The 12,940-nt window shown below is 39.3% G+C and overlaps 1 protein-coding gene across 3 annotated transcripts in view; it reads right to left on the bottom strand.

The window, feature by feature from the left end:
• LOC121858302 overlaps positions 1–12,940 on the bottom strand; it is a 108,956-nt gene that overhangs the window by 39,317 nt on the left and 56,699 nt on the right. For all 3 annotated transcript variants that reach the window (XR_006087412.1, XM_042354629.1, XM_042354630.1), the window contains exons 6-8: positions 9,636–9,745; positions 8,336–8,487; positions 6,598–6,695 (exon numbers count right to left, since the gene is read on the bottom strand). Coding sequence is in view for 2 of the 3 variants with exons in the window: in XM_042354629.1 (XP_042210563.1) it covers positions 6,598–6,695; positions 8,336–8,487; positions 9,636–9,745 (360 nt within the window). In the remaining variant the exon portion in view is untranslated. The remainder of the gene's footprint in view (positions 1–6,597; positions 6,696–8,335; positions 8,488–9,635; positions 9,746–12,940) is intronic.

The raw sequence follows: 12,940 nt of genomic DNA, 5'->3' as shown, positions 1-12,940 counted from the left end.
GCGCAGTGTAGTGGACGTCTCCCCTACAAACTGCGTATCGCATTCCAATGTGCCGCCTTCCCTAGCAACCAACCAGTTGTTACCGTATCTTAGCAACGAAACTATTCACCGGCGACTTTCTGGGTTTTCCCAACATGACTCATGGCGGCTGCTGAGGGGTATATAAGCTCTGTCTCTCCATTGAGATTCAGTCTGACCATTCTTCTACAACAAGCAACACCTCCTCCTCCGCCGCTGCCTGCGATTCTCCTCTCCTGCCTGGCGGTCCTTGCTCCCGCCAGCGAGCATGTCCTCCTCTGAGCTTCCTCACCAACCAACTTTCATTCTGCCCATTTTCCTGAACAAGCAACATCTCCTCCAGCAAGCTCCACGCTGTTAACATTTCATTCAACCAGGAGGCCAGCAACAGGCAACATCTTCTCTAACGAAGCTCCTGCACATCTACCTCCTTCAACAAGCTACTCACCGAACGTCTTCTACCTTGCAGCCTCTCACCACACGGCACCTCCAGCACCAGACTGTCTGTCATATAACTTATATATTATACAAGAAAACCACATTAGAGTTTCCTTCCATCCTGAGTGCTAGACAACATTAATACCTCGATACTCCTACAATGGTGACTCCCGGAGATAAGCACTCACACAGGATGGAGGAGACACTGATCACGCTCCCAGTCTTCAAGCAGACACCGGCTCCTCTTCCTGCCCCATGCACCACATTCTGACGACCCCAGCACACCCGTCCTGCCTCAGACGCCGACCCCGGCCCAGCAGTACCTGCCGTGAGGGAAGCACACAACATCCATCGCCTCCACACCCCCTCTTTTCTCCCTCAGGTACTCCCTGCTAATGTCCTGCACCCTGCTGCTGTCGTGGACCCAGCTGCTGTCACGAGCCCTAACCCGCTTCTGCTGACCCAGCCCTTGCTCCTGATCCAGGCCCACACACACCCCAGCAGGCGCATCTGACGATCCTGTACCTGTCGTGAGGGAAGCACAACATCCATCGCCTCCACACACCCTTTTTCTCCCTTCTCCCACAGATAATGTGTATCTAGACAGTTGTATTTCAGCGATCGGCTCATCACGCCATCGCCGTTGTCTCACATGAGGCATGCACCGCCCGGTCTTCCTCACATGTGCTAAGCAACTCTACAATCAACAAGTCTCTTACACCGCCTGGAAGGGAGGGGGAGTATTGTAGTGGACGTCTCCCCTACAACTGCCTAACTGCGTAGCCACGCCACCATCTGTTACCATCTTCCCTAGCAACCAAGCGTATCAGCATTCCAATGCCCGCCGTATCTTAGCAACGGAACTAGTCACCGGCTACTTCTCGGGTTTTCCCACCATGACTCATAGCCGCTGCTGGGTGTATATAAGCTCTGTCTCTCCCTTGAGATTCAGTCTGACCAATCTTCTTGAACAAGCAACACCTCCTCCTCTGCCGCTGCCTGGCGACCCTCGCCTCTCCTCCGCCTGCCTGGCGGTCCTCGCTCCCGCCAGCGAGCATGTCCTTCTCTGAGCTTCCTCACCAACCAACTCTCATTCTGACCATTCTTCTTGAACAAGCAACACCTCCTCCGCGGCTGCCTGGCGGCCCCTCGCTTCTCCTCCGCCTGCCTGGCGGTCCTCGCTCCCACAGTTCTCTTTATATATATATTTATATATATATATATATATATATATATATATATATATATATATATATATATATATATATATATATATATATATATACACACACACACACACACACACACACACAGTAATACCCCGCTTTACGTGGTTTCGCTTTACGCGGTACCTCGCCAGAACCGGACGTTCACTTTATGCGGTGCATCTACTCATATACGCGGGAAGTGGCGCGGGCAGGATGCGCACAAGGTCGCCCGGTCATCAAAACATTACCGAGTTCTTCACCCGCCACCCACCACAGCCAGCCCAAGTCAGTGATGGTTAGAGTGAGGTTATGGACTTATATGGACTTTGAGGGGTTTTACAAAGAGGCCCTGCAAGCCTATGTGGACCCAGCTGCTGTCACGAGCCCTAATCCGCTTCTGCTGACCCAGCCCCTGCTCCTGATCCAGGCCCACACACACCCCAGCAGGCGCATCTGACGACCCTGTACCTGTCGTGAGGGAAGAACAACATTCATCGCCTCCACACACCCTTTTTCTCCCTTCTCCCACAGATAGTGTGTATCTAGACAGTTGTATTTCAGCGATCGGCTCATCACGCCATCGCCGTTGTCTCACATGAGGCATGCACCGCCCGGTCTTCCTCACATGTGCTAAGCAACTCTACAATCAACAAGTCTCCTACACCGCCTGGAGGGGAGGGGGAGTATTGTAGTGGACGTCTCCCCTACAAACTAACTGCGTAGCAGCCCACCACCTGCTATCACATTCCAATGTGCCGCCTTCCCTAGCAACCAACCAGATGTTACCGTATCTTAGCAACGAAACAATTCACCGGCTACTTCTCGGGTTTTCCCACCATGACTCATAGCGGCTGCTACGGGGTATATAAGCTCTGTCTCTCCCTTGAGATTCAGTCTGACCAATCTTCTTGAACAAGCAACACCTCCTCCTCTGCCGCTGCCTGGCGACCCTTGCCTCTCCTCCGCCTGCCTGGCGGTCCTCGCTCCCGCCAGCGAGCATGTCCTTCTCTGAGTTTCCTCACCAACCAACTCTCATTCTGCCCATTTTCCTGAACAAGCAACATCTCCTCCAGCAAGCTCCACGCTGTTAACATTTCATTCAACCAGGAGGCCAGCAACAGGCAACATCTTCTCTAACGAAGCTCCTCCACATCTACCTCCTTCAACAAGCTACTCACTGCACGTCTCTACCAAGCAGCCCCTCACCACACAGCATCTCCAGCACCAGACTGTCTATCATATAACTTATATATTATACAAGAAAACCACATTAGAGTTTCCTTCCATCCTGAGTGCTAGACAACATTAATATCTCGATACCCCTACACCATCATAAAATTAAGATGTTATTTTTACTACAACATAGGTATTGTGTCAGAAAAAGTGGAGATTGGGAGTCAGCCCAGTCTCTATTTTAATTAATCCCATATGTTCTGTTATTCCATTTACGCGTTTCTCGTTTTACGCGGACCTCCGTGGGTTAAATTGACCGAGTAAAGTGGGATATATATATATATATATATATATATATATATATATATATATATATATATACACAGACTGTATGTGATCTACAAAAGAATTATTTTTATCTCATGACTTTACAAGTAAGAAAGCCATTTGCTTTACTTCCCACATATATATATATATATATATATATATATATATATATATATATATTTATATATATTTACTATATATATTTATATTTATATATATATATATATATATATATATATATATATATATATATATATATATATATATATATATATATATATATATATATATATATATATATATATATATATATATATATATATACATACGTATATACATTAGTTCCAGTTAAATAACAGACGCTTAAGTGACGTCACTAGTGTTTACACTACACCAGCCGGTATCATTTGATGCCATTACTTGAAGTGAATTGGTTTTATTTTAAAAAACCAAGAATGTGTAAACAGCACTGGTCAGTGGGATGGTTGGTAAAGGACAACTGGGTCAGTAAGCTCCCAATGGTAAGTGTCACATTTGGGGTAGTCTTATACAGCGATTAGAGCTCAAAACCTACTTTTTACAGTGGTCCCTCGGTTAACGAACGCCTCGGTTAACGAACTGCCTCCCATAAGATTCTTAAATTCGGTTAACGAACAAAAATTCGGTTAACGAATTTCTTACGAACCGACCTCAACATGTTTTTGCTTGCACTGGCCGGTCAACCAGCTTTAGTATTAGTCCGCCAATACATTAATCAGTTCTAGGGCTTAAATTCCTTACTATCTTAGTAAATATCAAGAAGTTTATACTATTCAATAATATTAAAAGTTTAACATTCAATTTTTTAGTCGTTTTAACAATTATTGAACATAATTGAAGGTAAAGTGACTAGTTTAATGCGCGGCATCCAGCCTCTTAACACAGCAAACAGGAGTTAGTCTCTCTCTGTTTTCACTGGAGGTAACATCTTGCTTGAGACTCTCTTCAACTAAACACTTTTTTTCTGTGTTTCCAAGCAAATTATTGGTCACTTTGAAATATATTTTACATATTGACAATATATAGTGCAGTGCAGTGTTGATTTAAAGAAAATAATCTTAAAATACACCAAGAGAACTAAAATTTTATGGGTGAAATGGGTGACGTGGGGTGACTTCTCTTCCACCCCAATGCCTTATCTTCTTCCTTCTCCTCCACCCCCATTCTAATTCCCATCATCATCATCATCATCATCATCCAGGAGCCTTCTACATACACACCTCAAAGTAAGTGAACTTTTCTACCATTTTTGTTGAATTTAGGCAATTTTCGGTGAGCTGGAACCAATTACCCAAAAACCCATTGAAACAATGGTTTCGGTTAACGAATTTTTCGGTTAACGAACAACCTGCTGGAACGGATTGTGTTCATTAACCGAGGGACCACTGTATATGGAAATTTTGGGGGTAGTCTTACACACCCTGTAGCCTTGTACGCCGAGATATAGGGTACTCACGAGACAGTGAGCCGAGATCCCCAATAACGCTACCCCATCCCCACTACAGTAGAATGTGGATATAACACAAGATACGTTCCAAGAGAGGTCGCTTTAAACCGAATTTCCACTAAAGCGAAGTGTTGTTTCAATGGAATAATTTAGTTTGGTACTCGAGTGAAAACACAAAATACTAAAAAGACTGAGAGTCTACCCAGATGCACCTCATCCCATCTCCTAGAATAAACAAAACATTGTTTTTTGTAGTATTATGTTAAAACAAACACTCATAAATCAACACAGCGAAAATTAAGGGATGCAAAATGATCTGTTTACTGGCTGGGAAGATGGGCGGGGGGGGGGAGGTGAGGTGATATTTTTGACAGTTGATGCCAAGGTCTAGTGCTTATTTATTTGTCTGTCCTTAAGAGTGACTAAGTTTTTTCTCTTATAAAATGTCACTAAACTGACATGGGAGAAAATACTGTAATTAACATTGCTGGAATTCTTATAAGATAGTGATTAGTTTGAATATATACATGCTATAGTTCACAATAGACATACAAATTTTAGTTGTAACTAATTTTATTACAAAGGGCTGAAATTTTTATCTCTTGTGCAAAATATATGATGTTTATATTCATTTAGTCTCTGTCTTGCAAGGATTCTAGCAATGCAAATTATATTCTCCTAACTTTAGTCTGTGATATTATATAAGATAAAAACTGTAAGCCTAAAACACTAAACCCTGGCTGGGAAGATGGGAGGGGGGGACACGTTTGACAGTTGGGGCAAAAGGTCGAGTGAAGTTTTTATTTGTTTATTGATGTCCTTTAGATTGAGTTTTTTATTTTTTGTTCATAAAATGTCACAAAAGTGACTGGAGAGAATATAATTTACATTGCTGGAATTCTTATACTATAGTGATTAATTTGAATATAATCATGCTATAGTTTGCACTAGACAAAAACATTATTTTGAGTACATGTATAGTACAGCTTTGCCCTTAGGACAGTGTAGCGTGCCCAGAGAAACTTTAGGCGCGAATTTTAAAATACGATGTGTCAGATTGACTCGTGCAAAATAGGAAAGATTCGCTTTAAATTAAAACATTGTCCTTAATTTTGGGTATCGCTTTAAATCAATAATCTTAAATTGAATCGTTTTAAATCAACGTTCTACTGTACACGTATATGTTTTAAGTCCCACACAAGTAAGCAATGTCTATTCCCTCTATGTTTTTTACCTTATGATAGAGGCCGCCACAATAGAAAGGGCACAGGTGACAATTTTTAAAAATGGAGAAAAAGGCAACTTTCGTGGAACACACATCAGCATGTGGGGGCCAACCTGCCTTGCTGGTAGAAATTTTTTGGTCTTTTTGCAACATTACTCTTCCACGTGTGAGGCCTGCCTCGGGTTCACTCACCTCACTTTCAATCAAAACAGGTGCTGGGTCATCCACACACGACACACTTTGTGACAAAGGAAACCTTGTTGAAACTTGCTGTGGTAGTAACTCAATTTTGGGCGCGGTGGCTCTTGTGCCCTTATGCACATTCTCTATGAACGATTGTGTGTGCATGTAATAGAGTAAAAAAAAAATGAAGAGAATTACATATACTGTACAATACTGTACTGTATCTATAGAAAATACAAGTTGAAAAATAACACTAACGCAGCTCACACCACTCACCACCGCATAGACGCTGAAGCCCCCCTCTCGCTCCCCCCTTCCTCCCCTACGATCATACACTAACTATCGCGGACATACTTGCCAATTGGTATTTTTCATCACTCCCAAATTCAGATAAATTATATTTATTAATCTTTTTACACAAAAGTGGCAGTACACCTTTATTGCAATATTCCTTAAACCACCCATAAACAAGGATATTAAAGTTGGCCAATTTTTTTTCCTGCAAGGTTCTACGCTACACAGGGTAATTTCCATCTCACCTGTTACTGTCATTCAATTTTGATGTGATGAGTGAATGCACCTCCTGAAGTCTTTCCAAAGCCAGTGTCATCAGCTTGTTCTCCACATTAACACTATCCTTCAAGTGAAATCATAATTCAGGAAATTATAGTACTGTATGTGATCAAGAAAATTATATGCCTCACAAGCAGATCATTATACAGTAAAAGTCCAAAAATCCGGATGCCAGGAGTCCGGACCACCCGAGAATCCGGACTTTTCGAAAACTCAAACTTTTTAAATTTAGCGGGGGCTTTTGTGGGTTATGTGAATGAATGGAGTTGCTTAAAAAAATTAATTTACATAATTCTAATAATAAAAGTAATTGTAAATTATAGGTAGCTAATTTTGTTAGTTTTGTAATTAGCTTGAACTGAAATGTAAAATTTGAGGCACTATAAATCTTTTGTGTGTATGTGTGCATGCGTGAATGCCACAGCTGCACAGCGACAACAAACGACCACACGATCGACACTTTAAAACAAGCAATCAAACTGTGACAACGTATGTAATTTTGAGTCCTACTCTTTCCATGTACAGAGTACAAGCCCATAATAATGGCCCCTAAAGTAGATAAACTTCGTTGTGTGAAGAGAAAGAAGAACACATTGAAATTGCGTGACAAACTTGAAATAATTAGGAAACTAGAATGTAATGTGAGCAATGCTGTTCTAATGGAAACATACAACATTGGAAAGTCTACAATTTATGATATAAAAAAGGCAAAGAATAAAATTCTAGAATTCACAGCTTCTTCTGAGCCTTACATTAAAATTGCTGAAAGAAAAAGTTTACATTGGCCCAAATTAGAAAATCTTGATAAAGTGTTGAACGAATGGTTTTTGTTAAAACGATCAGAAGGTATGGCAATTTATGGGCCGATACTTATTGCCAAAGCAAAGTCTTTCAAGGAGCAAATGAACATTGAATCAGAGTGCGCATTTAGTGATGGATGGCTTAGGAATTTCAAGACTAAGTCATGGTATTAGACAGTTTGTTTACATTTTTGTCTAGTGTTGACTTAATATTTCTTTAAAACTGCTCGTTCTGATAAATGAAGCATGCTTTATTTGCTAATGAATAAACCATCAAAATGTACCTGTTCATCTCTTCTTTATTCCTCCTTAAATTTTAATTTTAAAAGTACTGCCTGAGAATCCGGAAAATCCGAAAATCCGGACCGACCCAATCCCCAAGCAGTCCGGATTTTTGGACTTCTACTGTACATTAATTTTATTAACTGGTTAAAAGACAGTCATTCAACACAAGTGTAGATAACAAAAATATTAACTTAGAAGATTTTTCTTTTGGTTTCATGAGCTGTGAAATCCATTTCAGTCCTACAATTCACCCAAGTAATCATAAATTTTATAAAAACGTTAATCTCTCTTAAGAAGATCTTTTTATAAGAGAAATATTCTCCAAATATGAATTGTGGTCAATTCAATTATAAATGTCTTACATTAGTTAGTGTTCTGTTCCCATGTACTGATTGCACGTTCAAGTTTTGATCTTCATTCCATTAACTGCAAAATCATCAAAATTTTATTTATAATATTCTGCTAATCCAACCCCCAAATTAAGTGATGAATGTAAAGCAAGAAAATTCCAGGAAAAAATAAGTAAGTATGAGCTGCAATGAACTTCAGGCTCACAATCACGAATTTCACTTTCGAGAAAAAAAGAAAAGAAAAGAAAAAGACTACGTATTATTGTTACCTCAGTAGCCTGTGAGGCCAAATATGACCATTCACCGGGCAAGCTCCAATTTGTGGTACCACAGAGGCTAGTGGTTGGTTGTTTTTCGAATGATAAAGTCGAGGCACCAGCTGAGAGAAGGTAAGCAGTTCGTCTGCTGCCAGATACTTCACCTGTGGTCAAGATAACAAATGACTTTTATCAAGGGAAAATAAATGTGACCAGCAATATCACCTGCCAAAACATCCCCAAGCACAGTCTACCTTAAACAGGAAGACAACATTCTTGAGGCAAGTATATTCAGGGTTACCACAGGTCAGGGAAAGTCAGGGAATTTTGTGGCATGTCAGGAAAAACTTAGGGAATTCCATATAAACTTTGAGAATTTATTTTAAAAATTTCTCAAAACCTTTATTACTAAATGAGATGTTTCAGTTCATGAATCCCCTTCTCTGGCTGACATACAGACTTGTGGGCTGCATGTTGTACAGTACACCCACTAAAAAATTATTCGGCACCCGTCTCATATTGAATCACGCTGTAAGGGTGCCAAATAATTTTCTAAGTGGGTATACGGTATGTATGTATGTATGTATGTATGTATGTATGCATGTACACCCACTAAAAAATTATTCGGCATCATTATGGCGTGATTCAATATGAGACGGGTGCCAAATAATTTTTTAGTGGATGTACATGGCACCTTTAGAACAGGTTGTGAAAAATGAATCTCCAGCAAGATGTTCTGACTACACAACAATAACAGGCAATACAGTATTTCCCCACCAATTCTGTGATACACAATGGGTTGAAGATTGTATTTTGCAAAATAAATTTAAAAAATATCCAGTGGTCAAAAGAACAAGGTTCTTAAATACTAATTTTACTATCTTGTCCATAAGGCTGTTAACAACCCTTTAACTATTGCAAAGCTTAGTGTATACAGCGAAGATTATGCAACCCTTTCTTGAAACATTTCAGTCTGGTAAACTGATGGCAACAATACTTGGACAAGAAGTTGGCAAGATTTTACTAGAATATCAGTCAGATTCACTTGAAAAATGACACTGAAGAGATTCAAAATTATGTTCTAGGAAAGAAAGTAAGGAAGGGATTTGCTGCCAAAACCTCTCTGGTTAAAGAAGTTGGTGTCCCAAAACAAACTGAATTCAAGCAATAGTGTTTTTCATGCAATATATCCACCATTTTGAAATCGAAAGAAATTTCACCAATAAAATGTGAACCTTTGCTGCTTAAATCCTCAAAGTAATATCCCTGTTAGCTGGAATTTTTTATCCCCAGAACTTTCAATTAAACTAACCTCTGGGTAAAACAACAGTAAGTCTTCTTTGCACTTTAGTTTTACAATAAGAGGATTCAGTTTGTACTTCAACACTGCAGACACTGGTTCGGCCTCCACCAAAGTCAAACCTGGAACAAAATATATATTGTATATTGTAATCTATCACTGTTATTACAATATTACCATACTGAAAGCACTATTCTCAATGCATCTTTACTCTCATCAGATTAAAAAAGTTATCATCTTTTAATGGGAAGGTCTGTGTACATCACATCAGAATAATGCCCCATCAAATTTGCTTGGCCATGGGACTGAACCCAAGTCTCAAGGTCTGGGAGTCCAGAGCACTCCCAACTATGCCATAATTTTTACAGTGTTATATTTATTATTATCATTATTATGAAGATAAAATTCAGTCTGTACATGAAATGACATTCTTGTCTGTGGTATCAAATGATTTTTTTTTTCGGGGATTAGCCCACCCGGGCACAGGTCACTAATCCACATCAGGGCCTAGGAGGCGAAATAATAATAATAATAATAATAATAATAATAATAATAATAATAATAATAATAATAATAATAATAATAATAATAATAATAAAAATAAAAATAAAAATAATAATAATAATAATAATAATAATAATAATAATAATAATAATAATAATAATAATAATAATAATAATAATAACAACACTGCAATAATAGTAATAAAGAACCATAAAGAAATACAAAAATTAAAAAAGATCAAGAGTGAGAAACAATATACAGGTATGTATGTTGTGTTGTCAATGGTAAGAGAAACAATTGAGACCCTGCAATTGTGTGTAAATGAAGCAGAAAGTCAGATTAGCAACCTGGGACTTGGTCACAATTTTTGTGATGCCATATGGCAGCAGGGTCTACCATAGACAACACATTATGCTTCCAATATCTTCCCAGGGGTAGTACCTCCCTGTTTGGTAGCTGCCTACTACATTTGATGGATCATGACCTTGAAATTGTATTTTCTGGCTGATCCCATAACCAAACGGCTCTCATTAATGTACAAGTCAGTTGTGGGGGCTAGATATCATGCCTTGCCCTCACTTGACAGCTAGGGGTTAATCTGATGATTTCCTATCCCTCCCAGTCATAGTCATTAAATTCCTTAAAAGGACATTTGAAGTAAAGGTTGCCCTTAAAAGGCAGGATGTTAATTGCGGTCAAACTACCTGGCGAGTATCTCATGCCACCACTGCCAACCACCCAGCTCTGTGCCAGCTTTCCTTTACCATTCCTGCTAGCAACATGGATATAAGACTTCTTAAATTGAATGTCATTTTAGTTTACAAGTAGTTTCAGTCTTTCCACGCCATACAGTATCATGGTTGTGTTTAGTAAAATTTTTAAAGTTGGCAAAATTAAAAAAAAATTCCCTAATTTACTAACTCCAAAAAGTTCTGGAAGATTTTCCATTTAGGTGAAAATTTCATCCACATCTCCAAACTCATTCCATAATTTTCTGGTTCCATTAATGAAAATTTTCATTACTGAAAATTCCATAGTGTGGGGGATACCTGTAACTGACAGGGATGAGTGGATCATAAGATCAGCCCCTAGCTGTAATGTGGAGACAAGCTGTGAGAGGCATGAAAATTTAATCAAGTCATTTAAGAAGAGCGTCCGGCTTAGATCGACGAAAATTAAAAAAATAAATAAAATACGTAACAATTCCTTAGTAAAGGTGTTGCCTATGGCTGTATCTAGACAGAGTTTTATGGCAATACAGTATTACCCCGCTTTACACGGTTTCACTTTCCGCGATTTCTCATTTACGCGGTACCTTCCCAGAACCAGACTTTCACTTTCCGCTGTGCATCTACTCACATACGCGGTGAAGTATAATTTTTTTTTTTTATTTAGCTCATAAAATTCATACAAATTACCCGGCCAGAATATAATTTACATTGCTGGAATTCTTTCAATATGATGATCATTTTGAATATAAACATCATGGATTTTGCATTAGACATACAAATTTTAGATCTAATGTAATAATTTGATTTACACAAAGCAAATATTTTATCGTTTGTGCAAAATATATGAAGTTTACATTCAAAATATTCCCTGACCTGCAAGGAATCCAGAAATGTCAATTATATTATCCTAACTTTAGTCTGAGGTATTATTTATTACTGAACGTTAAAATCTAGTGTTTTCACCCAAACATTCCTCTGGTAGGGAGGGAAGGTGGGGGGTGGGGGGGGGAAGGGTTGGGACCGACCGACCCAGCTGGCGTGAGTGTGAGGAGGGGGGGGAGGCAAGGTGGGGTACTTTGATTGACGGATAGTGTCCTTGAAGAAAATTTCTTTGTTTATTTACTGAAGATACTTGTTTTAGCTCATAAAATTCATACAACTTACACGGCCAGAATATAATTTACATTGCTGGAATTCTTACAATATGATGATCATTTTGAATATAAACATCATGGATTTTGCATTAGACATACAAATTTTAGATCTACTGTAATAATTTGGTTTACAAAAAGCAAATGTTTTATCGTTTGTGCAAAATATATGAAGTTTACATTCAAAATATTCCCTGACCTGCAAGGAATCCAGAAATGTCAATTATATTATCCTAACTTTAGTCTGAGGTATTATTTATTACTAAACGTTAAAATCTAGTGTTTTCACCCAAACATTTCTCAGAGAAGTAGGAGCTAGTGAGCTGGGAAGAGGGGGGTGGGGGATTTGAGTCCATTATTTGAATGGACATTAACCTGGCGACTGTATTTCTCTTAAATATTAATTGTGCGAGCATACCATCGTAAAATTAAGATGTTATTTTTACTACAACATATGTATTGTGTCGGAAAAAGTGGAGTTTGGGGGTCGGGCCAGTCTCTATTGGAATTAATCCCATATGTTCTGTTGTTCACTTTACCCGGTTTTCACTTTCTGCGGTACCCTGTGGGTTCAATTGACCGCATAAATCGGGGTACTACTGCATTCGTAATATTTATGCAGTTATGTATGGTTTCCCCCCCGCCCCCAACCGCACTCCGCTGCAACGCACATCTTAGCTCACTTGTACTGGTGTACCAGGCTTCTCTCCTCAAATATCAGGATGGCATGTGATTCAAAACATAAAAGACAACTAAAGGAAGCACAGGCCAAGAACATTGCTAAGTTCAAGAGGGTGAAAGAAGAAAATATTCACTAAAATAGTGACGGTAACAGCCGTCTCAGGGGGCACCTGATGCAGTCCAGCCCCAGCCTTCCACCCCTCCCCTCTACCTCACGTAAAGAATATAACTGGAGTTCTGTTGGAGATGT

Source organism: Homarus americanus, unplaced genomic scaffold, assembly GCF_018991925.1.
Source record: "Homarus americanus isolate GMGI-L3 unplaced genomic scaffold, GMGI_Hamer_2.0 scaffold57980, whole genome shotgun sequence".
Classification (NCBI taxonomy): Eukaryota; Metazoa; Arthropoda; class Malacostraca; order Decapoda; family Nephropidae; genus Homarus; species Homarus americanus.
The sequence above is the reverse complement of the archived record's forward strand: the minus strand, read 5'-3'. Positions and strand labels throughout refer to the sequence as shown.